At 44.4% G+C, this 27,922-nt stretch overlaps 1 protein-coding gene across 1 annotated transcript in view; it reads left to right on the top strand.

The window, feature by feature from the left end:
• Positions 1-417: 417 nt before the first annotated feature.
• The window catches only part of LOC135523387 (vinculin-like), a 51,843-nt gene continuing 24,338 nt past the window's right edge, over positions 418-27,922 (top strand). The window contains exons 1-6 of the mRNA XM_064950025.1: positions 418-799; positions 15,922-15,992; positions 20,524-20,674; positions 22,915-23,023; positions 23,673-23,795; positions 24,073-24,233. Coding sequence (XP_064806097.1) covers positions 632-799; positions 15,922-15,992; positions 20,524-20,674; positions 22,915-23,023; positions 23,673-23,795; positions 24,073-24,233 — 783 coding nt within the window. The 5' untranslated portion in view covers positions 418-631. The remainder of the gene's footprint in view (positions 800-15,921; positions 15,993-20,523; positions 20,675-22,914; positions 23,024-23,672; positions 23,796-24,072; positions 24,234-27,922) is intronic.

Raw genomic sequence — 27,922 nt, 5'->3', positions numbered from 1 at the left:
ATTATTTCTTCCAAGCCAAAAACATTTCCCCATTCTATTCTATTCTATCATTGTTTATCCTACCGTAATATATAAGATGGACAGAGGTATAGCCTATATCCAAAAGCAACTCGGCTATATTTCAGTCCCTTCTGCCAACATCTTGTCAAACCTGATGCGTCACTACAATTTACACCGTCTGTCCTTGCTGGTTGGAATTCGCTCCTCTCAACAGAGTCGTATTTCCCTTTTTAGGGCATGAGAATGTTTACGTAATTTTGGAGAACTCGCATCTCAAGCAAACTCGACTATGTGGAACAGGCGGAGCCTATCGGGAAAGAGTGACATCCGCTTGTGCCAATCGCATTTGAGGTAACATATGTGCCATTTCTCTTATTGGTCAGGTGGCGGACATAGCATTTTGTCGGGTAGGTTGCTCACTCTTCGAGAGCTGCGGTTGGGGATTCTCACATTGATGGTTGCAAGGGGAGTAGTTAGTGTTCCCAGTGAGCGAAACTGTGCTGGGCTAGGAAAGTGTTGGATTAACCTTACATTTTACAGGAGCACAAACAAGAGAGGGAACTTTTGAAACAGCCAAACGGGACCAGACTTTTTTTCCTCTTGGATAGGAGAGCGGACTCAAGTTTTCATCATGCCGGTTTTTCACACAAAGACGATAGAAAGTATCTTAGAGCCGGTGGCTCAGCAGATATCCCATCTGGTGATAATGCACGAAGAAGGTGAGGTGGACGGGAAAGCTATCCCGGATCTCACGGCTCCCGTGGCTGCGGTGCAGGCAGCTGTCAGCAACCTGGTTCGGGTAAGTGAAACGTCCCAACCGAATGTCCCTGACTTCGGGTAGGTTACCTGTCGCACGCCGTCTGTGTAGTGGCTACATTGTGCCAGCCCGCCACGATTCCTTGTCATTTTATCTCAGAAGTTACCGCTGCGGTTACTGTTATTTTCCCTGCTCTATCGGCTGGCAAAATTCTGCTTTTATAACGCGAGCGATGTAAATACAATGTATCAAGTTTTGTTGAAGTTTTCCACTCGGGCCAGGGCAGTGACGCCCTTTTCCCCTTGAAAATATGCCCTACCCCCTGGAGCCGAGGGTTGACTGCCATATCTCGACGTTATAGGCCTACAATATTCTCATGCCGGAGTATTTCAAACTAATATACTTTGTATCTAACTAACAATTGAAACGACACTTATATATTCATCATCAATTCAAGTGTCCTTTAGCAATTCATGATCAGTCCTTTAGCAATTCATGATCACTCTTCCTAGGCCGTCATTGAAAATAAGAATTTGTTCTTAACTGGCTTGCCTAGTAAAATAAAGGTAAAATAAATAAAAATAGCTGTTTTCGTGAATGCCGGTTCTGGACGGTTCTGACTTAGAATATGGACAATTCCAAATACCTAGGTGTCTGGCAAGACTAAACTCTTAAATCTAGAATAAATCCTATTTCTCAACAAAGCATCCTTCACTCATGCTGCCAAACATACCCTTGTAAAACTGACTATCCTACCGATCCTTGACTTCGGCGATGTAATTTATAACATAGGCTCCAACACTCTACTCAGCAAATTGGATGTAGTCTATCACAGTGCCATCCGTTTTGTCACCAAAGCCCCATATACTACCCACCAATGCAACCTGTATGCTCTCGTTGGCTGTCCCTCACTACATATCCGTTGCCAAACCCACGAGCTCCAGGTCATCTATAAGTCTCTGCTAGGTAAAGCCCCGCCTTATCTCAGCTCACTGGGCACTATAGCAGCACCCACCTTGTAGCATGCGCTCCTACAGGTTTATTGCACTGGTCATCTCCAAAGCTAACACTTGCTTTGGCCGCCTGTCCTTCCAGTTCTCTGCTGCCAATGACTGGAACAAATTGCAAAAATCACTGAAGTTGGAGACTCATATCTCCCTCACTAACTTTAAGCATCAGCTGTCAGAGCAGCTTACCGATCATTGCACCTGTACATAGCCCATCTGTAAGTAGCCTACCCAACTATCTCATCCCCATAGTGTTATTTTTTTGTTCCTTTAGACCCCATTATCTCCACTTGCACATTCCTCATCTGCACATCTATCACTACAGTGTTTAATTGCTCAATTGTAATTATTTCGCCACTACGGCCTATGGTATTGCCTTACCTCTCTAATCTTACCTCATTTGCACACACTGTATACGAACTTTTTTCTTTTGTGTTATTGACTGTATGTTTGTTTATTCCATGTGTAACTCTGTTGCTTGTGTCGCACTGCTTTGCTTTATCTTGGCCAGGTCGCAGTTGTAAATGAGAACTTGTTCTCAACTGGCCTACCTGGTTAAATAAAGGTGAAATAAAAAAGTAAAAAATGCCAACATACAATTGTGTGGATCCACATGTTTCCTCCACAAGCTTTTTATTGAGAATTCATGGAAGACATGAGTTGATAAGGACAACCCCATTTTATGACATTGTATTAAGCATGACATCAAATGTTATTTGTCTCATGCGCCGAATACAACAGGTGTAGACCTGGCCGTGAAATGCAGAATACAACAGGTGTAGACCTGGCCGTGAAATGCAGAATACAACAGGTGTAGACCTGGCCGTGAAATGCAGAATACAACAGGTGTAGACCTGGCTGTGAAATGCCGAATACAACAGGTGTAGACCTGGCCGTGAAATGCAGAATACAACAGGTGTAGACCTGGCCGTGAAATGCAGAATACAACAGGTGTAGACCTGGCCGTGAAATGCAGAATACAACAGGTGTAGACCTGGCCGTGAAATGCAGAATACAACAGGTGTAGACCTGGCCGTGAAATGCAGAATACAACAGGTGTAGACCTGGCTGTGAAATGCCGAATACAACAGGTGTAGACCTGGCCGTGAAATGCCGAATACAACAGGTGTAGACCTGGCCGTGAAATGCCGAATACAACAGGTGTAGACCTGGCCGTGAAATGCCGAATACAACAGGTGTAGACCTGGCCGTGAAATGCCGAATACAACAGGTGTAGACCTGGCCGTGAAATGCAGAATACAACAGGTGTAGACCTGGCCGTGAAATGCAGAATACAACAGGTGTAGACCTGGCCGTGAAATGCAGAATACAACAGGTGTAGACCATGAAATGCCGAATACAACAGGTGTAGACCTGGCCGTGAAATGCAGAATACAACAGGTGTAGACCTGGCCGTGAAATGCAGAATACAACAGGTGTAGACCTGGCCGTGAAATGCAGAATACAACAGGTGTAGACCATGAAATGCCGAATACAACAGGTGTAGACCATGAAATGCTTTCTTACAAGCACTTAACCAACAATGAAATTAAAGAAATCCTGATCTGTCGGCTAATGATCATTTATATTTTCTGAATATAGTCCATGTAGCCTATGCAGTTCAATACAATCTTTGTTGTATTGCCTACAGTAAGGGGCGGCAGGTAGCCTAGTGGTTAGAGCGTTGGGCCAGTAACCGAGCTCACAAGGTAAAAATGCCCCTGAACAAGGCAGTTAACCCACTGTTCCTAGGCCATCATTGTACATAAGAATTTGACTTGCCTAGTTAAAAAATAAATAAATAAATCTCTCTGTGTGTGTGTGGTGCTCCTCTACATAAAGGAGATGACTGACAACTGCATGGCAACCTAGACTACAGTCTGACTGTAGGCCTAGAAACGGCATACTCTTTATCATTTAGTATAAATGAAGTCTTCATTATGACCGTTTTTGACTTGAATGAAGTAAACCCCCATCTGGAGCCATCTGAAAGGTGGCCTGGTAAGAGTGGAGTGTAAATCAAAGGTAGTGAAAACCACAGTGGTGCTCCGCAAAACCTCTTCATAAAGGAGATGACTGACTGAACCCCATGGCAACCAGCAACATAGGTCTACAGTCTAGGAATGTACTTGCACTAATCTGCCATTTTTACAGAATCCAAAAGCAATTTCTTCCCTAATATCAATTTTCTGAAGTATTAGTGTTTTCGTCTGTAGTCTTAAACGTGACGTGACCACTCTACACTACCAATGAACAAACTACCATTTGTCATTTCCTTTCTTATTTAATAAGATCATTGCTGAGATTATTATTCCCTAAGTGAATAAGCAAGAAAATGTGTCTTTATCGGTGCCTTTGCAGAACTTGTGGTTTACAAAAAAAGGGAAATGACTAAAATAAATAAAAAAAAACAGACATCTTCCAAACAGCTCAGATAAGAATGATGTTCCAGGCCATGCAGGGACACTGCCACTTCACTATTCAATCCACGGTGTTATAGTAGAGTGCTACACAACCAGAAAAAGCTAGGAGTCCCTGGCAGCTGTCTGGAGGATAGATTTGGACAATTGAACTGGCTTTTCTGATCCTCTCCTCACAGCTAATGTATACTCATTGAAGCAGCATTGTTCTTTACTGGTTGGCCCTGGCCTGGTTAGCTGGACTGCCTGGTTGGCCCTGGCCTGGTTAGCTGGACTGCCTGGTTGGCCCTGGCCTGGTTAGCCGGACTGCCTGGTTGGCCCTGGCCTGGTTAGCCGGACTGCCTGGTTGGCCCTGGCCTGGTTGGCCCTGGCCTGGTTAGCCGGGCTGTCTGGCCTGGTTAGCCGGGCTGTCTGGCCTGGTTAGCCGGGCTGTCTGGCCTGGTTAGCCGGGCTGTCTGGCCTGGTTAGCCGGGCTGTCTGGCCTGGTTAGCCGGGCTGCCTGGCTGTCTGGCCTGGTTAGCCGGGCTGCCTGGCTGTCTGGCCTGGTTAGCCGGGCTGCCTGGCTGTCTGGCCTGGTTAGCCGGACTGCCTGGCTGTCTGGCCTGGTTAGCCGGACAGCCTGGCTGTCTGGCCTGGTTAGCCGGACTGCCTGGCTGTCTGGCCTGGTTAGCCTGGCTGTCTGGCCTGGTTAGCCGGACTGCCTGGCTGTCTGGCCTGGTTAGCCGGGCTAGCTGGCCTGGCTAGCTGGGTGTCCATCTGGTGTAGGCCCATGGGCTAAACAAGCCAGAGTTACTTCTGGAACCATTCCCTTCTTTTACTGTGAGTCATTTATTGTCAATCTTCCACCAAATATATAACATTAGCGAGAAAATATCAGTAGAACAAACAAAAGTATAGTCTAACTTCTCGGCATCTGTTTTCTCGTGACTTTGTTGGTCCTCGTCAGAATCTCCATTTTTAATAATTGCTGAAAACATGTCTGGTTCTGATTGACCTTTACCCTGTGGTACACTGTTCACCTGTCCTCGGTGAGTTGTGATAAAAGGTCTGTTTGCTTGTAGAAAGGCTTCCTGATGAAGTCATTGTTATTATGAAGCGCTGTGAAGGGACCAGATGTTTTACAGTTTTTAAAAGTTACTAAGCAATCAAACAGGAAGTGGCTTTGTTACACAGCAATATGTCCTCGTCTGACGCTCTATAAACTCTGAAATGACACTGGAATGCATGTTTACACAGTTTTATTCAAGTTTATTGGTTGTGTACACAGTTTAGCAGATGTTCTAGCAGGTGCTGAGAAATGCTATGTAACAAGCTATTATTATTGCTATTATTGAATTGGTTTCAGTAGTTCTGACCAACACTTCTGTTTTGGTCAGTCCCATGGTTGGTCAGTCCCTTGGTTGGTCAGCCCCTTGGTTGTAATGTCGGTAGTAAAGCTTGTTTCTGTGGAATTGATGTCATCTAGAGATCATCAGATTCTCTGGTTAGTACGAGCAGGCGGACGAGGAGAGTGATCATATTCACGTTAGCCTTCTCCTTGGGTGGTGAAATCAGAGAAAATCAATTCCCCAGCTGTGCCATCTGAACAGTGATCACATATTTCCAACTGTGGCACGACGATAAAGGCGTAACTCACACTGTAATAATTTCCTGTTTCCCTAGAAACGGTATCAACACTGTTACTGTTATGTTATTGAAATGCTCCGGCATCGAGTTGTGTGAGTGTGTTTGCAGTGCACTTCATGGTAAAAAAAAAGGGCCTCTTGTATCTGAGTTGGAGGCGTATAGATCGTAAAGCCTGTTCTGTCTACTGAATTAGTGCTCTTCTAGAACCATCCAATGAAGCAGACCTGGGTTCAAATACTATTTGATATCTTTCAAATGCTTTCAGTGTTTGCTCTAGCCTGGTTGGAGTGCCAGATGGGAGCGGTTTATAGTTTTGGGACTCTACTCTGTTGGGACATTTTAAGTCAGGCAAGCTCAATAAAGCACAGATAAAATATTTGAAATAGTAGTTGAACCCAGGTCTGCAACCAAACCAAGGGCTGGGTCTCGGCCTCTTTCAGACAGGGTGCTGTAACTCATGTGGCCACTCAATGAAACCAATGACTCTACCTCAGACATTCCCAGGGAGAGGCTGTACCAAAGAAAGTCATTCTCTTTATTGTCTCGGCTACCCACAAAACCACACAATGCACAGACTTGTAGACCCCTGGCTAATGGCTAGGCTACATCTCAGAGTTTACAATTAAATCTACCGTTCACATCCCACCATGCAATCCTTACTAAACTGCAACAACCAGGCAATTATTGGATTAGGCTACTTGAATTCCTCCTTGATTGTTGAATTGTGTTTACAATTATCTGCTGTAGGTTGTTGTCGATCTGCTGGGATCTGCCGGGGAACGTGTTTTCCGCCGTTTGGCTTCCTGGATCGGTCCGAGTGCTGCTGGCGCCTTGCGTCTTTTAATGATCAGTCATCTTGTGAATGTTTAAAAAAAAAAAGGATGGAAATCCCATTATGCCCAGATAACATGGAGATGAAAAGGTCGGTCTTCCTCATGGGCCAAGATTGTTCTCCTCAGCATTAACTCAGCCAGAGGACAGACGTTGGCAGCCATTAGTGTCTTTGGTTTATTCAGCTGACGGACTGTACATCAGACTATATATAATCTCTATGGTGTCAGTTTGATGTATCTGGTTGCTTTCATCTATTCAATGCCAGTCTAATTAGATTGAAAAGGGACCGGCCTTGATGTTTGTGTAGAAGAAATCAGCCTTGATGGCCTGAATCCATCCCTTAGCCCTTGGCTTCCACTATAACATGTCTTATTCAGTCAGGCATGGTTCTGAGATGACTAAAAGAGAGCTTATCAAACGAGGCCTACTGTACTTTATAATTTCCGCACTTCCTTTTTATGGTCTTTAAAATGGGGGGGAAAGCAGGTCAACGGCCGACGTGGGGCCTTAGCATAGACTGGGAAGTGAATATTTGGAGACTGCAATATCATTGAGTCCTGTGTAAAAGGAAGGATGCACTGCTCCTACTTGGCTCTTTTTTTAGGAAAGACACCTAGACTATATTATTACTCAGATCTGCTTCTCTCTTGCCCCTCCATCTTTATTTCAGGCAGACACGTAAGCAGCTAGCAGATCATGTTCTTAGGAGCCAATACTCAAGTCAAGTGATAATGAAAGACATGGAACACAATGGGTCTCGAGTGGCACAGTGGTCTAAGGCACTGCATCTCAGTGCTAGAGGTGTCACTACAGACCATGGTTCGATCCCGGGCTGTATCACAACCGGCCGTGATCGGGAGTCCCGCCAGCGTCATCTGGGTTAGGGGAAGGTTTGGCCGAGGGGCAGGCTGTCATTGTAAAATAAGGTGTTCTTAACTGCCTAGTTAAATAAATGAGGAAAAAACAACCACACAAGGGGAAGTTCATAGTCAACTTGTTTGGTAACGACATTTGACAATATTGTAATTTCACAAGAAACCTCAGTTTAACACATGTATGTAGTCGGAAACAAGTGCCTCCCTTCACTATTTTTGGAGAAAAAAAAAATGAAAATTGCATCAATATCAAGTCTTAACTGGTCTCAATAAATTGTTTTATTTTCTTACTACATCAATTAATTTAAATCTACTTGAGTATTGTGTGATTATTGGGGAATAAATATGTCCAAGTCAAGTGGTTTTAGGCCTTCCAAAATAAACTGAGTCCTGTTATCTGCTTCTCCAGTTTCCTGTCATTTGTCCAAGGAGGGGGAGGCAGGGAGAGGGGGGGAGGCAGGGAGAGGGGGGAGGCAAGGAAAGGAACGGGTGAAAGGTTGGTGGGTGGGGTGCAGTGAGCGAGAAAGGGCAGTTAGCCAAGTCAGGAAGTATAATGGGAGGCTAATGGCTATGGATCTGAATCCTCCACAGCCAGCAGCAGCAGTTCAATGCTCCAGCAGCCGTTAGTACACTGGACGGAGGGACCGAGGGAGGGAAAGGGAGAGACTAACTTAACTAAAAACTCTGCTGGGTGGTGATGAGCACTCCCTCGGTCCTCAGCAGTGATACATCTGATGGCCCTAGACCACAACAGCCAGGAGACTGGAGTGTCGTCAGATGTCAAGAAACCACCCGAATATTTGTGTTCCATCGAGTCACCTCAGTTATGTGGTGTACGTACGTCTCAAATGGCACCCTATTCCCTATATAGTGCACTACTTTTGATCAGGACTCTGGCCAACAGTAGTGTACTATGTAGGGAATAGGGTGCCATTTGGCACATTTAGTTGTGGTGTATGGTGAAGCTCTAAAGCTGTGTCAAAAGATTACACTCAAGACTCTGAGCAAATTCAGGCCATTTCCTTCCATTTTAAGAGACGCTTTGCAACAGAATCTAGAGCGAGAGAGAGAAAGACATATGTGGTGCACATATGTCGTGGTAATCAGTCTTGCATGCCTCGCTAATTCACCTCTTCCTCTCAGGTTTTATTTACATTACATATTTCTCCAGGCCTTTATAGCCTGTCGTCTAGTTAGGCTATAGCCCACAAATACATTTTAGTGGGGTAAAAAATAAATATATATATTTTCGGTTTGGGATTTTTCTTAGCTTTCACACCCCTAATCTATGTATATTCAGCTAGCTAGCTGACCATCACTTATCATTACTCCTCTGATGCCATTTGATACCACATGATCTAGTCCTGTTTACCACCTCTTAACACAACTACACGGTGAGGCTATGTTGGACGGTTTAGCCATAACTGTCTTCTGTGTTTTATGGAGAGGTCTGCAGAGAGGTCTGTGTTCTATGGAGAGGTCTGCAGAGAGGTCTGTGTTCTATGGAGAGGTCTGCAGAGAGGTCTGTGTTCTATGGAGAGGTCTGCAGATTTGGTAAGATCTGACAATACTTTGTGATGGAAAATGTAATGTTTGTGCTTTTCTAAAAAAAACAATTTCTGAAATAATCTTCACTTGCCAGTATCTGCAATTTGGCAGTACACCCAGACCCTTGTTTTGAGAACGAAATATAACTGTTTCAGGGTCTCAGCTTAGAGAGAAGAAGCCTTGTGAGGTATTGGTCTGTCACATGCATAAACCAGTATTGGTATGAATGAATGAAGCAAATGTTAATGATGAATTAATTATGAATGATGAGTAAGCTAAATCATGCAAATATAACTTGTCTGCAATATTTAAGAGAATTAACAGGACTGTCCCTGTAGAGCTCCTGACAGACGTTCACTATGGTGCATCAATGATTCATTTAAGATTGACTTCAAGTGTCCCATGTGTAAAATTTCCACGACAATTTCATCAAAGTCATTGCAATGCTAAATATCTCTTAGCTTCACGCATGCTATGCTGCCTGTGAACACATTTGGATTCTACATACTTTTCTCTTACAGAGTTTTGGGCACATACTTCCATTCCATAACACGTTCAGAGCAGATGGTTGTTAGATGGGAGGACACTTAGGTCTAATAGAATGTAACCATAGAAAGAACTAGCTCCACATCTGAAAGCCAGGCTGTGTCTCTCTGTGTCCCAGTCCTCCAGGCTTTGAGAGTCCCTGGGTGCATGTCAACAATGCCTTGTCTGTTCTGTTGGTCGGGGTCACTTTTATCTAGCTCCTTCACAACGCTGCACTGGTCTGTGCTGTTCTGTTGGCAGCTGGAAATAGGAGTGTCAACTTTTCCACCCCAGACCCTGTCTGGCTGGGGGGCCAGCTTGACATCAGGCTGTGTGGTATGTGACAGCATACTGACACAATGACCGTCTGAGCCAGCGAATAGGTAAACAAGTTGACATTAACAATTACCTAGTCTGAATATACATTTTTTTCAGTGTGCAGACAGAGCCATCTACTTTTGAAATAAATAATTACCTCATTACCTATCCACCTGTGCTCTTCTTGTCCTTTTAGTAAAGTTCTATTTAAAAAATAGACGTGCTTCGGCCTTGCATGCCTGTGTGTTGCCTAATCAGTCAGTTTCTGGTTGGGGTTGGAGATCAGAATACAGCCGCCACGCCCTTCAGCTGGAATGAGTGCAGATACATTCTATTTGTATAGAGTTGTTGAGATCAGGGCTGTTGTTGGTCTACAGAACACATGAAGAGAGGGAGGTGGGAAATTAGGAATAATAAGATTCACTTTATCCTAAGAAGCCATTTTTGCTTTGTGAACCCCCCCCCCCCCCTGTGCCTGAAAGTGAACACCATTCTCAGAGAAAACAACATACTTTTTGTTTCGGTCTTTTCAAAGACTTCTTTTCAGCTACTGTGTATTTCCTAAGTCTGGTGTATTCAGGCAACGATCCCCTTCCTATTCTTTCAGAAGTCTATACTGTGTCCATAGAAGTCATCTTGTCTGAACTTGCCCTCACCCTGAACAGGATATCACTGTAAGGAAATGTCTTAAGAAAACAGTGATTGGATACGAGAGATTAGCAAAATACACTGAGCTCATTTCCTCAACAGGTCCGTCATTACGACAACCATACAGGGCCAGGTAGGGCTGCATGGTATGGGAATTTTTTATAGCAAATATTCATTGCTGGATAAAGTACCCGAATTGTCATACTTGAGTCAAAGTATTTGTACTGATGGTGCAAAAGCCATGACAGGGAGACAGTGGGGTGGTAATGCGTGTGCAAGCAATTACTCTCGACGCCACTTGGGTACATTGCAGCATCAACCGAGAGGCTCTTGCTGCCAAGGGAATGCTTGATAGATGTTTGGATACTACAGAGAAAATGGTTAACTTTGTTAAAGCAAGGCCACTGAACTCTCGTATTTTCTGCACTATGCAATGATATGGGCCGCGACCATGTAATGCTTTTACAACATACAGAAGTGCGCTGGTTATCAAGGGGCAAAGTATTGACACATTTTTTTGAATTGCGAGATGAACTTAAAGTTGTGTTTACTGACCATTTTCACTTGTCTGACCGCCAGCATGAGTTTCTAACACGACTGGCCTGAGTGACGCTTTTGCCCGCCTGAATAATCTGAATCTAGGATTACAGGGACTCTTTGCAACTATATTCAATGTGCGGGGACAAAACTGAGGCTATGATTAAGAAGTTGGAGCTCTTCTCTGTCTGCATTAACAAGGACAACACAGAGGTCTTTACATTTATATTTTTTTGTGTGCAAATTAACTCAAGCTTACAGACAAGGTCAAATGTGATATAGCGAAGCACCTGAAAATGATTTAAGACTGAGACTCTCACCAAAACAACCCAACATTGCAGAGTTATGTGCATCCTTTCAAGCACACCCTTCTCATTAACCTGTGGTCATTTATTCACAATTTTTGATGAACAAATCACATTTTATGTATAAGATTGTTAACCTGTGATGGCTGCAATTACAGGGATTGACATGAAAACTACCAGTGAAAATAGAGGGCGCCAAATTCAAATAGAAATCTCAGAATTACAATTCCTAAAACATACATGTGTTTTATATCATTTCATAGCTATTCTCGTTGTTAATCCCACCAAAGTGTCCGATTTCAAATAGGTTTTTCAGCGAAAGCACTACAAACAATTTATTTTAGGTCTCCACCAAACCACAATAAGCACAGCCATTTTCCAGCAAAATATAGCATTCACAAAAAACAGAAATTAAAGATAATTCAAGGTTAGTGACTAATTTTATCTTCATCAGATGACACTCATAGGACTCCATGTTACACAATACATGCATGTTTTGTTTGATAAAGTTCATATTTATATAAAAAAACCTGAGTTTACATTGGCTATTTAGATTCACTAGTTCCAAAAACATCACGTGATTTTGCATAGCCACATCGTTTCAACAGAAATACTCATCATAAATGTAGTTGATAATACAAGTTATACACATGGAATTATAGATATTCCTCTCCTTAATGCAACCGCTGTCAGATTAAAGAAAAAAAACTTTACGGAACGCAAGTGACAACTATGAGGAAAAAGCGCGATCACAAAATGGCTGCTTGATGGAGATCTGATATATTGACCAGGTGGCGAATCGCATCTCTGCATGTCTGGCAGACATATCAGTGTGGATGACGGATCACCACCTCAAGCTGAACCTCGGCAAGACGGAGCTGCTCTTCCTCCCGGGGAAGGACTGCCCGTTCCATGATCTCGCCATCACGGTTGACAACTCCATTGTGTCCTCCTCCCAGAGCGCTAAGAACCTTGGCGTGATCCTGGACAACACCCTGTCGTTCTCAACCAACATCATGGCGGTGGCCCGTTCCTGTAGGTTCATGCTCTACAACATCCGCAGAGTACGACCCTGCCTCACACAGGAAGCGGCGCAGGTCCTAATCCAGGCACTTGTCATCTCCCGTCTGGATTACTGCAACTCGCTGTTGGCTGGGCTCCCTGCCTGTGCCATTAAACCCCTACAACTCATCCAGAACGCCGCAGCCCGTCTGGTGTTCAACCTTCCCAAGTTCTCTCACGTCACCCCGCTCCTCCGCTCTCTCCACTGGCTTCCAGTTGAAGCTCGCATCCGCTACAAGACCATGGTGCTTGCCTACGGAGCTGCGAGGGGAACGGCACCGCAGTACCTCCAGGCTCTGATCAGGCCCTACACCCAAGCAAGGGCACTGCGTTCATCCACCTCTGGCCTGCTCGCCTCCCTACCATTGAGGAAGTACAGTTCCCGCTCAGCCCAGTCAAAACTGTTCGCTGCTCTGGCCCCCCAATGGTGGAACAAACTCCCTCACGACGCCAGGACAGCGGAGTCAATCACCACCTTCCGGAGACACCTGAAACCCCACCTCTTCAAGGAATACCTAGGATAGGATAAGTAATCCTTCTCACCCCCCCCCTTAATGATTTAGATGCACTATTGTAAAGTGGCTGTTCCACTGGATGTCAGAAGGTGAATTCACCAATTTGTAAGTCGCTCTGGATAAGAGCGTCTGCTAAATGACTTAAATGTAAATGTAATGATATTCTGCTCTCATTCACTCCCACAACAACAAAGACGCCTCATTATAATTTCTATTGATGGTTGACATCTAGTGGAACCCCTAGGCAGTGCAACATTCATATCTCAAAGGGATTTCATTGGGGACTCTGAATACATACAAGCTCAGATTTCTGACTTCCTGTTTTGATTTCAACTCAGGATTTTGCCTGCCAATATGAGTTCTGTTATACTCAGACATCATTCAAACAGTTTTAGAAACGTCAGTGTTTTCTATCCAATACTAATAATAATATGCAAATATTAACAACTATGACTGAGGAGCAGGCCGTTTGATATGGGCACCTTTCATCCAAGCTACTCAATACTGCCCCTGCAGCCATAAGAAGTTAAATAAAGAGCAAAATGATTGATTATTATTTGTGCCCTGGTCCTATAAGAGCTCTTTGTCACTTCCCACGAGCTGGGTTATGACAACTCCCACTCATTCTTAGGTTTAATAAATGTATTGTGTGAGTGACATGCTTACAATGATGGCAAAAAAACATTTGAGAGTGTGCAGACCCTGGTGCTAGAGGGGGTAGCAGCTGGAGTTTGAAGGTTTTGAAGGGGTATGGGACAATAAAGTTTGGGAACCACTGGTCTAAATCATTTGAGACAGGGTGAAATCCAGAGATGGACTATATACACTGAGTATACCAAATATTAAGAACACCTTCCTAATATCATGGACTCTACAAGGTGTCAAAAGTGTTCCACAGGGATGCCGGCCCATGTGGACTCCAATGCTTCCCACAGTTCTGTCAAGTTGGCTGGATGTCCTTTGGCTGGTGGACTATTCTTGATTTATGTGGGAAACTGTTTAGCGTGAGAACCCAGCAGTGTAGCAGTTCTTGACACAAACCTGTGCGTCTGGCACAATCTACCATACCCCGTTCAAAGGCACTTAAATATTTTAGTCTTGCCCATTCACCCTCTGAATGGCACACATACACAATCCATGTCTCAATTGTCCCCCCCAAAAATAATTCTCTAATTGGTGATTTTCAAAAGTGGGGGGGTAGATGTCCAGTTTCCTGTCTTTCTGACCCTTTAGTTGAAGTCCACTCAGTGTGTGTCCTACATCTAAAAAGAACTCTTTCCTGCTCCCCTAACCTTTAGTGGAACGGCTCTCTAACTACCCTGGAACGCTGGACAGGTAATTATGGCTTTTGTTCAGAGCCTTTCAAGGCAGGAATGCCAGGTTGGCACATGTTCGCTCCCACCTCACTCAGAGAGAGCTGGCAGTTGCTCCACTTTTAGCCTGGCGTCAACCTTTTTTGTTTAATTTACAAACGCTCAATAACTCCCACTGGACCAATAAAATGCGGGAGGACCGGTGCTTCTGTAGTACGACAGCTTTCTGGATTGGCTGTGCCATTACAGTTTAGAGTCATCCTTGAGCTGACACCTCGACAGTACTCTCTACATTCCCAATAACTCATAGGGTTAGGAAGTTGTTGTTTTTTTCAACTTCATGCCCTGGCTGTGGCCCAGTCTTTCAGCCTCACTCCACTTATAGTTCTACTTCCACCTCTTGTGTTGAATTTATGAACGGTGTAGGTGGACGCTCTACTCCTACTTTCACACTGGACCAATGAGAAGACAGTAATGAGGTCAGGGGATCTGGTTCGGCCTCTCTCTGACTCCATGACGTCAGCTCTCTGGAATGGAGGACTGTAATGAGCTGGTGGAACAGTTGGTTATCCTTGACCTTTAACCTCCCCACTAATGGCATATTCCTAACAACTAGCTTCAGAAGTTCTTAGTCATAGCCCTCCAATAGGCTGGCTGGCATTAGTGGTGAGGTGGCCTTATGAAAACTCAACTGTAATTATACATTTTTGAAAGTTTTTGACTATCTTAAAAAATATATATTTTGTACTCTTGTTAAAAATACAAAAATGCCTTAAATATAATTGTACATCCTTTTATGTTATACACAGCAGAAGAAACTGATCAAGTTGGAGTCGTGTGCTTGTGTAGTTGTGGGCATGTTCACACTAGTTGAATATAATCATGTGGGTGAAGAGCTGTGAAAAACGGTGTGTGTGCGTGTGTGTGTGCGTGTGTGTGTGCGTGTGTGTGTGCGTGTGTGTGTGTGAGTGAAGAGGTGTGTAACAGGGGTTGGGTCAGAGATCAGTCAGCCAACAAGCTCCATATGAATCAGACATTAACTAGCCTCACTCCCAGTCAGTCTCGGAGCTCAAATGTCTGTCGGCCCGGGGAGAGACTGACACAGACCTGGACGTGTTTCCCTCACTGGGTTTCACATGATGAACATTACCGTTAGGAAAGTCTAGAAGCTGTGTGCTTCAGTGATCTACACCACAGCTGTTGATCGTTTTGTTTTCTCACGGCTTCATGTTGTGAAGGATGTGTCTGATCACTGAGGTCACACTGTGGGATATGAGTCATGGTAGATGTGAGTGTGAGAGATCAGCTCTTTTTACACGTGTGTTTGTGACCTGTGTGTTGAGGCAATAGTTTATATCATCCTTTAAAGGTGAAATAAAATAATTTAAAATTATTAACAATATGTAGCAATACGTGTTCGTTGTTAGTTAAAGAACAAAGGTTAAATACATTTATATTACATATTTCAATGTGCCGGTTTCTCAGACCCAAATGCTCAATGGAGAATCTCCATGAGCTAATTTAAAAGTGATGACTTGGTCTGAGTAGGATACGTTTGTGTCCAGGAACCTGGCCCTACAGGGTGTTCATGTCAGTTAACATGCTCTTCCTGTTTTCCTGTTGTGTTCTAGGTGGGGAAAGACACTGTCCAGACCACAGAAGACCACATCATGAAGAGAGACATGCCTCCAGCTTTCATCAAGTACGTAGATGAAAGATATCTGCCTTCTCCTAAACTCTCAGCCCACAAACTTTATTACCTTATTTACCGTTTAGCAGTCTAACAGTCTTATCCAATTTAGACATTTACAACGATGTTCTCTTTCTCTCCCCCTTGTCTCTCGCTCTCTCTGTTCTGTTCTCTCTTTCTCTCCCCCTTGTCTCTCGCTCTCTCTGTCCTGTTCTCTCTTTCTCTCCCCCTAGTCTCTCGCTCTCTCTGTCCTGTTCTCTCTTTCTCTCCCCCTTGTCTCTCTCGCTCTCTCTGTCCTGTTCTCTCTTTCTCTCCCCCTTGTCTCTCTCGCTCTCTCTGTCCTGTTCTCTCTTTCTCTCCCCCTTGTCTCTCGCTCTCTCTGTCCTGTTCTCTCTTTCTCTCCCCCTAGTCTCTCGCTCTCGCTCTCTCTGTCCTGTTCTCTCTTTCTCTCCCCCTTGTCTCTCTCTCTCTGTCCTGTTCTCTTTCTCTCCCCCTTGTCTCTCTCTCTCTGTCCTGTTCTCTTTCTCTCCCCTTGTGTCTCTCTCTCTCTGTCCTGTTCTCTTTCTCTCCCCCTTGTCTCTCCCTCTCTCTGTCCTGTTCTCTTTCTCTCCCCCGTTCTCTCTTTCTCTCCCCCTTGTCTCGCTCTCTCTGTCCTGTTCTCTCTTTCTCTCCCGTTCTCTCTTTCTCTCCCCCTTGTCTCGTTCTCTCTTTCTCTCCCCCTTGTCTCTCTCTCTGTCCTGTTCTCTCTTTCTCTCCCCCTAGTCTCTCCCTCTAGTCTCTCGCTCTCTCTCTCTCTGTCCTTTCCTCTCTTTCTCTCCCTCTAGTCTCTCGCTCTCTCCCTCTGTCCCGTTCTCTCTTTCTCTCCCCCTTGTCTCTCGCTCTCTCTGTCCTGTTCTCTCTTTCTCTCCCCCTCGTCTCTCGCTCTCTCTGTCCTGTTCTCTTTCTCTCCCCCATCTCTCGCTCTGCCCTGTTCTCTTTCTCTCCCTCTAGTCTCTCGCTCTCTGTCCTGTTCTCTCTTTCTCTCCCTCTAGTCTCTCGCTCTCTCTGTCCTGTTCTCTTTCTCTCCCACTAGTATCTCGCTCTCTCTTTCTCTCCCTCTAGTCTCTCGCTCTCTCTCTCTCTGTCCTGTTCTCTTTCTCTCGCTCTCTCTCTCTCTCTGTCCTGTTCTCTTTCTCTCCCTCTAGTCTCTCGCTCTCTCTGTCCTGTTCTCTCTTTCTCTCCCCCTCGTCTCTCGCTCTCTCTGTCCTGTTCTCTTTCTCTCCCCCATCTCTCGCTCTGCCCTGTTCTCTTTCTCTCCCTCTAGTCTCTCGCTCTCTGTCCTGTTCTCTCTTTCTCTCCCCCTCGTCTCTCGCTCTCTCTGTCCTGTTCTCTCTTTCTCTCCCACTAGTATCTCGCTCTCTCTTTCTCTCCCTCTAGTCTCTCGCTCTCTCTCTGTCCTGTACTCTCTTTCTCTCCCACTAGTATCTCGCTCTCTCTTTCTCTCCCTCTAGTCTCTCGCTCTCTCTCTCTCTCTCTCTCTGTCCTGTTCTCTTTCTCTCGCTCTCTCTCTCTGTCCTGTTCTCTTTCTCTCCCTCTAGTCTCTCGCTCTCTCTGTCCTGTTCTCTCTTTCTCTCCCCCTCGTCTCTCGCTCTCTCTGTCCTGTTCTCTTTCTCTCCCCCATCTCTCGCTCTGCCCTGTTCTCTTTCTCTCCCTCTAGTCTCTCGCTCTCTCTGTCCTGTTCTCTCTTTCTCTCCCCCTCGTCTCTCGCTCTCTGTCCTGTTCTCTCTTTCTCTCCCTCTAGTCTCTCGCTCGCTCTCTCTGTCCTGTTCTCTTTCTCTCACTCTAGTCTCGCTCTCTCTCTCTCTGTCCTGTACTCTCTTTCTCTCCCACTAGTATCTCGCTCTCTTTTTCTCTCCCTCTAGTCTCTCGCTCTCTCTCTCTCTCTCTGTCCTGTTCTCTCTTTCTCTCCCCCTAGTCAATTTCAATTTTAGGACTTTATTGGCATGGGAAACATATGTTAACATTGCCAAAGCAAGGGAAGTAGATTATAAAGTGAAATGAACAATAAAAATGAACAGTAAACATTACACTCACAAAAGTTCCAAAAGAATAGACATTTCAAATGTTATGTATTTATACAGTGGTGTACAACACATTGTTACAATGTGCAGGCGACACCCAACAAGGTCATGTATGTAAAGCAATTGGCAGACGTAGGTCATAGAGGTCACGGAGGCGCCCTGAACGCATTTGGCGCCTTGAAGTCACGTTGTCTTCATCCATCAGATACACATGCTGGAATGTGTCTTCTTTAACTATATATAATTGTGTGTGTGTTTCACTATAATTAGCGCGTGCATAGGTCCTGGACTGGTCCTGTAATATAACGTAACATGACTGTGTCTGACTCCACGCTGCTGGAGGACACGGCTGGCTGCACTAACATGTATATAATGTTATACACGGCATAATACGCGGCATACTACACGGCATTATACGCGGCATTATACGCGGCATTATACGCGGCATACTACACTGCATACTACACGACATACTACACTGCATACTACACTGCATACTACACGACATACTACACTGCATACTACGCGGCATACTACGCGGCATACTACACGGCATTCTACACGGCATACTACACGGCATTCTACACGGCATACTACACGGCATACTACACGGCATACTACACGGCATACTACGCGGCATACTACACGGCATACTACACGGCATACTACACGACATACTACACTGCATACTACACGGCATACTACGCGGCATACTACACGGCATACTACACGGCATAGTACACGGCATACTACACGGCATACTACACGACATCCAGCAGATGCTTTTATCCAAAGTGACTTACAGTTGAATGCATATACTAATATGTGACCCCAGTGCCGCGGCTTTTGTGGAGCGATGGGTAACGATGCTTCGAGGGTGACTGTTGACGATGTGTTCCTGGTTCGAGCCCAGGTAGGGGCGAGTAGAGGGAAGGAAGCTATACTGTTACACTGGCAATACTAAAGTGCCTATAAGAACATCCAATAGTCAAAAGTATATGAAATACAAATGGTATAGAGAGAAATAGTCCTAAAATAACTACAACTTAACTTCTTACCTGGGAATATTGAAGACTCATGTTAAAAGGAACCACCATCACACATGCACACATGCCTGCACTGCACACATGCACACACGCACAGCACACATGCCTGCACAGCACACACGCACACACGCACAGCACACATGCACACACAGCACGTATGAGATTGAACTATGATATCGAGCTTGCCTGTTTCGCTGACTAGTAGGTTTCTTAAATTCACTATCTTCAGGTTTCAGTAGAAGGACACCACTGAGGCCATGTTCATCAAACCTGCTCAGAGATGTTATATTATAGATGTAGTGAGATGATCAGATATCTTGTAGATGTAGTGAAAGATGATCAGATATCTTGTAGATGTAGTGAGAAATGATCAGATATCTTGTAGATATAGTGAGAGATGATCAGATATCTTGTAGATATAGTGAGAGATGATCAGGGATGTTATGTTATAGATGTAGTGAGAGATGGATCAGGGATGTTATATTATAGATATAGTGAGAGGATCAGGGATGTTATATTATAGATATAGTGAGAGGATCAGGGATGTTATATTATAGATATAGTGAGAGGATCAGGGATGTTATATTTTATATATATATATAGTGAGAGAGGATCAGGGATGTTATATTATAGATCTAGTGAGAGAGGATCAGGGATGTTATATTATAGATGTAGTGAGAGAGGATCAGGGATGTTATATTATAGATGTAGTGAGAGAGGATCAGGGATGTTATATTATAGATGTAGTGAGAGAGGATCAGGGATGTTATATTATAGATGTAGTGAGAGACGATCAGGGATGTTATATTATAGATGTAGTGAGAGATGATCAGGGATGTTATATTATAGATATAGTGAGAGATGTTCAGGGATGTTATATTATAGATATAGTGAGAGATGTTCAGGGATGTTATATTATAGATATAGTGAGAGATGATCAGGGATGTTATATTATAGATATAGTGAGAGATGATCAGGGATGTTATATTATAGATATAGTGAGAGAGGATCAGGGATGTTATATTATAGATATAGTGAGAGGATCAGGGATGTTATATTATAGATATAGTGAGTGGATCAGGGATGTTATATTATAGATATAGTGAGAGATGTTCAGACACTTATATCCATGATCATGTTCAACAACAGGAAATGGACTGAAACCAGGCTTGATGCCCAACTGGCTCTTAGCTAACTGATGCTAATGATCAGGTCTCCTAACTCATTTTTTACATTTTATTTAACCTTTTATTTAACTAGGCAAGTCAGTTAAGAACAAATTGTTATTTACAATGACGGCCTACTCCGGGCAAACCCCGGACACTGGGCCAATTGTGCGCTGCCCTACGGGAACTCCCAATCACTGCCGGTTGTAATACAGCCTTAATGAGCTATGTAACGGTATTGTTTTCCATTGTTCCTCTTTCCCTGTCTCAGGGTGGAGACTGCGTGCACCAAGCTGGTGCAGGCGGCGTCCATGTTGAAAGCCGACCCTTACTCCGTCCCTGCTCGAGATTACCTCATCGACGGCTCCCGTGGAATCCTCTCTGGCACCTCTGACCTGCTGCTCACCTTCGACGAGGCTGAGGTACCGTGGAGTGGTAGAGTGGGGTACTGGAGAGTACAGTGGAGTACCGGAGAGTACCGTGGAGTACCGGAGAGTACCGGAGAGTACCGTGGAGTACCGTGGAGTACCGGAGAGTACCGTGGAGTACCGGAGAGTACCGTGGAGTACCGGAGAGTACCGTGGAGTGGTAGAGTGGGGTACTGGAGAGTACCGTGGAGTGGTAGAGTGGGGTACTGGAGAGTACCGTATAGTAGAGTACCGTGGAGTGGTAGAGTGGGGTACTGGAGAGTACCGTATAGTAGAGAACCGTGGAGTGGTAGAGTGGGGTACTGGAGAGTACCGTATAGTAGAGTGGTAGAGTGGGGTACTGGAGAGTACCGTATAGTAGAGAACCGTGGAGTGGTAGAGTGGGGTACTGGAGAGTACCGTATAGTAGAGATCCGTGGAGTGGTAGATTGGGGTACTGGAGAGTACAGTATAGTAGAGTACCGTGGAGTGGTAGAGTGGGGTACTGGAGAGTACCGTATAGTAGAGTACCGTGGAGTGGTAGAGTGGGGTACTGGAGAGTACCGTATAGTAGAGTACCGTAGAGTGGTAGAGTGGGGTACTGGAGAGTACCGTATAGTAGAGAACCGTGGAGTGGTAGAGTGGGGTACTGGAGAGTACCGTATAGTAGAGTACCGTGGAGTGGTAGAGTGGGGTACTGGAGAGTACCGTATAGTAGAGTACCGTAGAGTGGTAGAGTGGGGTACTGGAGAGTACCGTATAGTAGAGTGGGGTACTGGAGAGTACCGTATAGTAGAGTACCGTGGAGTGGTAGAGTGGGGTACTGGAGAGTACCGTATAGTAGAGTACCGTGGAGTGGTAGAGTGGGGTACTGGAGAGTACAGTAGAGTGTATAGTATAGTAGAGTGGTAGTGGGGTACTGGAGAGTACAGTAGAGTCTATAGTAAAGTAGAGTACCGGAGAGTAAAGTGGAGTACCGTAGAGTGGAGTACTGACGAGTACCTTACAGTAGTGTGCAGTAAAGTGGGGTACTGGAGAGTAGCGTGGAGAGTACAGAAGAGTGGAGTACTGTACAGTAGAGTAGGGTACCTGATAGAGTACCGTACAGTAGAGTGGAGTGCCGGAGAGTACCGTACAGTAGAGTGGAGTGCCGGAGAGTACCGTACAGTAGAATGTAGTGCCGGAGAGTACCGTACAGTAGAGTGGAGTGCCGGAGAGTACCGTACAGTAGAGTGGAGTGCCGGAGAGTACCGTACAGTAGAGTGGAGTGCCGGAGAGTACCGTACAGTAGAGTGGAGTACCGGAGAGTACTGTACAGTAGCGAGTAGAGTGGAGTACCGGAGAGTACTGTACAGTAGAGTGGAGTGCCGGAGAGTAATTAACAACATTAATTACACACAGGCATAACCCTCCTCCCTCAAAACAAATGTGTGTTTACAACACAGCACATCTCAGCAGGCTAGAGGTAGTTCCTTAAACCAGGCAGCCATACCATCACCCTGGGCTCAGGGACAGTAAAACAGTGCACGGTTTAGAGACAGGCGGCCGGGCTCAGGGACAGTAAAACGGTGCACAGTGCACGGCCAGGGACTTCGTCCCAAATGGGGACTTTTTTCTCTGAGTGCACTGTATAGGGAATAGGGTGCCAATCGGGATACAACCAGGGAAATTGTTTATGCGGCAGCACTGGGATTGGGAGAGGAGCACAGTAACCACACACACACACACACACACACACACACAGCTGGTCAGGAGCTGACAGAGCAGAAATGTCAATGTTAGTGGCACAGTGTTATTATCAGGCCTCATTAACTAGCATTCTGTACCGATGGTGGGGGTTTCTTCTACCTTTTTATTGATCTCCTCCAGTTGACCTGTATTTTACAAGGGAATACTTGTTATTTCCTCATGGTGTTTATGTAGTAATACATAAATAATGCATAATCACTCCATAATAATCCCTTTCAGAGGTAATTCAGACGTCAAACTGAAAGTGTTTTTAGACTGAACAACACATGTAACATGGATCAGGGGACGATGAATTTAATGAATTTATTTCAACTGACTGATTCCCTTTTTATATGAACTGTAACTCGGCATCATTGAAATGCGTGTCGTATTTTAATATTTTTGTTCTGTATAGATCGAGGCAAAAGGTATCGCACAAAACCGCTAAAACATACAGATATCACTAAGAAGCGAGAGCAATAATAGATTATTGATCCTGTTTTTTCTTTTTTTTTGATCAATTGCAGGTTCGTAAAATCATCCGTGTGTGTAAAGGTATCCTGGAGTACTTGACCGTGGCAGAGGTGGTGGAATCCATGGAGGATCTGATCACGTACACCAAGAACCTGGGACCTGGTCAGGCCCTTTCAACTTCACTTAACACCCTAGTCATTTAGCAGACGCTCTTATCTAGAGCCACACTTCCGTTAGTGCTTTCATCATAAGGTAGACCGGGTGAGACCACCACATATCACAGTCATAACCACGTAGTTACCTTGGCTACTGAGAAGGACTTGAATAATGCAATGCATATAAACTGTGTGGTTCCAGCCCTGGATGCTGATTGGCTGACAGATGCTCTGATTACGTTGGTAACCAGATAGCAATACGGGCAATAAGGCACCTCGGGGGTGTATGGTATAAGGCCAATATACCACAGCTAAGGGCTGTATCCAGGCACTCCGCGTTGCGTCGTACCTAAGAACAGCCCTTAGCCGTGGTCTATTGTCCATATACTACACCCCCTCATGCCTTATTGCTTAAATAACCAATAATTTTTACATTTACCTGACACTTAAAAAAAAAAAATGTTTTATCCGAAGCGATTTACAATGAATGCATCAATGTTTCTATTGGTAGCCCCAGTGCGAAATGCTGTGTTGACGTCATGATTTGATGAAATATTTAATGTTCTCTTCATGGATGGCCTGTTGTCAGGAAGTGGAAATGACTTGAGAGAAACGTCTTATGTAAACTGGTCCTTCGTGTGGTTGTTCCTGTCCAGGGATGACGAAGATGGCCAAGATGATTGACGAGAGACAGCAGGAGCTGACCCATCAAGAACACCGCGTGATGCTCGTCAAGTCTATGAACACTGTCAAGGAGTTGCTACCTATCCTCATCTCAGGTGACGACTTCCTTCTCCTCTTCTCTCTAAAGAGCGTTCATATTTCTATTATTTATGACTGTAGAGGGGTAGATGGACCGGAAAGATTGAGATGGGGCTAGAACCCCTGTTGTCAGAACCCCCGTTACCACTAGTTAGATTCTGATACGGAACCGTTTCTCTAACAGAATAATACTGGATCTTCACAGTTATCTAGACATCCAAGTCTGGAAGAAAAAAATCCCCTTTTTTTGTTTGTTTGTTGCTGGTGATCACTTTTGTTGTGTTCTTACTACAGGTATCAAGATCTTTGTGACGACCAAGACGTCCGGCAGCCAGGGAGTAGAGGAGTCTCTGAAGAACAGGAACTTCACCTTCGAGAAGATGAGCGCTGAGATCAACGAGATCATCAGGGTGCTGCAGCTCACTTCCTGGGACGAAGACGCCTGGGCCAATAAGGTACGGAGCTAGCGAGAACCACTCCCCCTCAGGGTTGTCTTTGGCCGGTGTCGGGAGAGGTTTCCCCTCGATGCTGATCTTGGGTCAGTTTTGCAACATTAGCGGTTAATGTTAGGATTGGGGGGGGATGGTGATCTTTGGATCTGTACCCGGGGCAGCTCGTCTTTGCCCCTCTCTCTCCCACTCACACACCTCGACCCTCGGGAGCTGCTCGTCTCAGACAAGGAGAAGTGTAAATGGTTTGACCAATCAATGCTCATTAGACCACTACTTCTACAGGATCTGTATTGCGAGTCTGCTGAACACCCACGTGGACTCACATGCGCTGTATACCGTGCCTCACATACACATAAACACTCCCAGAATGCTGCGGGAGAAGAGTGCACAACAGCCTGTCATTATTATTACTCTCCTCTGTCCCCCGGCACCCCACTGTCCCCTGTCCCCCGGCACCCCACTCTCTACCCCCCCGGCACCCCACTCTCCTCTGGCACCCCACTGTCCTCTGTCCCCCGGCACCCCACTCTCCTCTGTCCCCCGGCACCCCGTCACCCTATTCCCCCCCCCGGCACTCTCCCTCCCCCACCCCCGTCTCCCCACTCTCTCCCTCCCCCACCCCCGTCTCCCCACCCCCCCCCCCCCCCCCCCCGTCACCCCACTCTCCTCTCTGATGTACTTCTTCTTTACTAGGCTTCTTACTATTTTTCTGTTGCCTCTTATTCTTCTGTTGGTATGTCTGGTTAAACATTTCTATATGTTTTGTTCTTCCTTTCTTTTGACCACCCCCCCCCCCCTCCCTGTAGAAGGTAAGCCAACATCTTTCGACCCCTATCGACCTTGTTGTGTGGTTGTGCATTCAGCAGCAGCATGTCTGGTAGCTCTCAGTCTGTGTTGTTGTTAATGATTATGATGACAGTCTTGTTCCGTGTGTCTTTGTAGTAGATCATTGCTGTAGTGTCTGTAGGAGTGTTACTATATTAGATGCACTAGCTATGTGAGTGAGGGTAATAGAATGGAATTACACATTTGGGGAAAATGTGAAGTAAGTTCTGAAAATGTATTTGTTTTACTTTAACAACAAATGTTTTTCTTTAATATTTAGTTCTTTCAAGTTTGACATAACATACCATAAACAGCTGATTTGAGTGGTGTTCTCCTCTTATAGATGCCGGTAATAGGATGGTGTTCTCCTCTATTATAGATGTTGGTAATTGGATGGTGTTCTCCTCTATTATAGATGTTGGTAATAGAATGGTCTTCTCCTCTATTATAGATGTTGGTAATAGGATGGTGTTCTCCTCTATTATAGATGTTGGTAATAGAATGGTCTTCTCCTCTATTATAGATGTTGGTAATAGGATGGTCTTCTCCTCTATTATAGATGTTATTAATAGGATGGTCTTCTCCTCTATTATAGATGTTGGTAATAGGATGTTGGTAATAGGATGGTGTTCTCCTCTATTATAGATGTTGGTAATAGGATGGTGTTCTCCTCTATTATAGATGTTGGTAATAGGATGGTCTTCTCCTCTATTATAGTTGTTGGTAATAGGATGGTCTTCTCCTCTATTATAGATGTTGGTAATAGGATGTTGGTAATAGGATGGTGTTCTCCTCTATTATAGTTGTTGGTAATAGGATGGTCTTCTCCTCTATTATAGATGTTGGTAATAGGATGTTGGTAATAGGATGGTGTTCTCCTCTATTATAGATGTTGGTAATAGGATGGTGTTCTCCTCTATTATAGATGTTGGTAATAGGATGGTGTTCTCCTCTATTATAGATGTTGGTAATAGGATGGTGTTCTCCTCTATTATAGATGTTGGTAATAGGGTGGTGTTCTCCTCTATTATAGATGTTGGTAATAGGGTGGTGTTCTCCTCTATTATAGATGTTGGTAATAGGATGGTGTTCTCCTCTATTATAGATGTTGGTAATAGGATGGTGTTCTCCTCTATTATAGATGTTGGTAATAGGGTGGTGTTCTCCTCTATTATAGATGTTGGTAATAGGGTGGTGTTCTCCTCTATTATAGATGTTGGTAATAGGATGGTGTTCTCCTCTATTATAGATGTTGGTAATAGGATGGTGTTCTCCTGCGTTATAGATGTTGGTAATAGGATGGTGTTCTCCTCTATTATAGATGTTGGTAATAGGGTGGTGTTCTCCTCTATTATAGATGTTGGTAATAGGGTGGTGTTCTCCTCTATTATAGATGTTGGTAATAGGATGGTGTTCTCCTCTATTATAGATGTTGGTAATAGGATGGTGTTCTCCTCTATTATAGATGTTGGTAATTGGATGGTGTTCTCCTCTATTATAGATGTTGGTAATAGGATGGTCTTCTCCTCTATTATAGATGTTGGTAATAGGATGGTGTTCTCCTCTATTATAGATGTTGGTAATAGGATGGTGTTCTCCTCTATTATAGATGTTGGTAATAGGATGGTGTTCTCCTCTATTATAGATGTTGGTAATAGGATGGTGTTCTCCTCTATTATAGATGTTGGTAATAGGATGGTCTTCTCCTGCACTATAGATGCCGGTAATAGGGTGTTCTATTGATCCAGAGCACTGCTGAGTCATGTGCTATTGATTTGTCTCTCCTCTCTGTCATATTGCTTTCCAGTAAGATGAGGTGGCCAGTTTCCAGAATACAGGTTAAGCCTATTCCTGTACTTAAAAGTTCTTTCAAAGGATATTCTCTATTGAGCATGCTTCTTAGTCCAGGCTTATTCTGGGCTTACCCAGTGTCCGGGAAACTGGTCCCAGGGGCAATGGTAATGAATCATGATCTCTACAGTAGTAGTGTATATATTTCACAATGGATTTTTACCCACGGGACAAAGGCACTCAAATTGTCAAGTGGTCAACGTAAATGACTGATTCTAGTACTGAGATATTGTCAGTGTGTAAAAACAGTGGTTGTTTGCTCACAGATTTAACTAGGTGCCATATACACTCTGATGTCGTCTCACCTTGCGTGATCCTCAAACCTAATAATACCCAACGCAAAAGCTGGATAGATGGAGTTTTCTGTTAGTGTGTGTGTGTGTTAGTTTAGTGTGTGTGTGTCTTCTTGTGTTTTTAAAAGCATTGGTTACTCTTTTCTGTCCTCACCTCTCAAACCACCTGCCCAATTCTCAGCCTGTAAACATTGAATGTGTCCCAAATGGCACCCTATTTCATGTGCAGTGCACTACTTCTGACAGGGTCCTGGTTGAAAATAGTGCACTATATAGGGTAACAGGGTTACATTTGGGACTTCACGCTGCTCTTCACTTCCAGGCTGATGGCAGCAACACACAGGAATTTCCTAAATTTGACTTTGCTCAATCTTCTGTTTTTTAATACTGTGGTAAATCCCACCAATAGGCTGGTTATCATTGTCATCGTTTTCTTTGACTAAAAAACTTTAGAAAGGAGGAATTATCTCAGAGATTTATTATTATTATTATTATTATTATTATTTATTATTAGTATTTATTATTTATTATTTATTTATTATTATTTATTATTATTACATAACATGCAAAGCAGATATTTTTCAGCATGTTGTAACATTTGCATAGGTTTCTAGGGCTGTTTGCTGTTTGCTGCTGCAGAGTTGTCCCTTTGTTGAGTTACACTTATTAGTTCAGTCATGTGGACGTGCAGAATGGAATAGATCTTTTCTCATCCCCTGAAGG

This window comes from Oncorhynchus masou, chromosome 31 (assembly GCF_036934945.1).
Source record: "Oncorhynchus masou masou isolate Uvic2021 chromosome 31, UVic_Omas_1.1, whole genome shotgun sequence".
NCBI lineage: Eukaryota > Metazoa > Chordata > Actinopteri > Salmoniformes > Salmonidae > Oncorhynchus > Oncorhynchus masou.
Note: the sequence above shows the minus strand (reverse complement) of the source record. Positions and strands in the feature narration are given on the sequence as shown.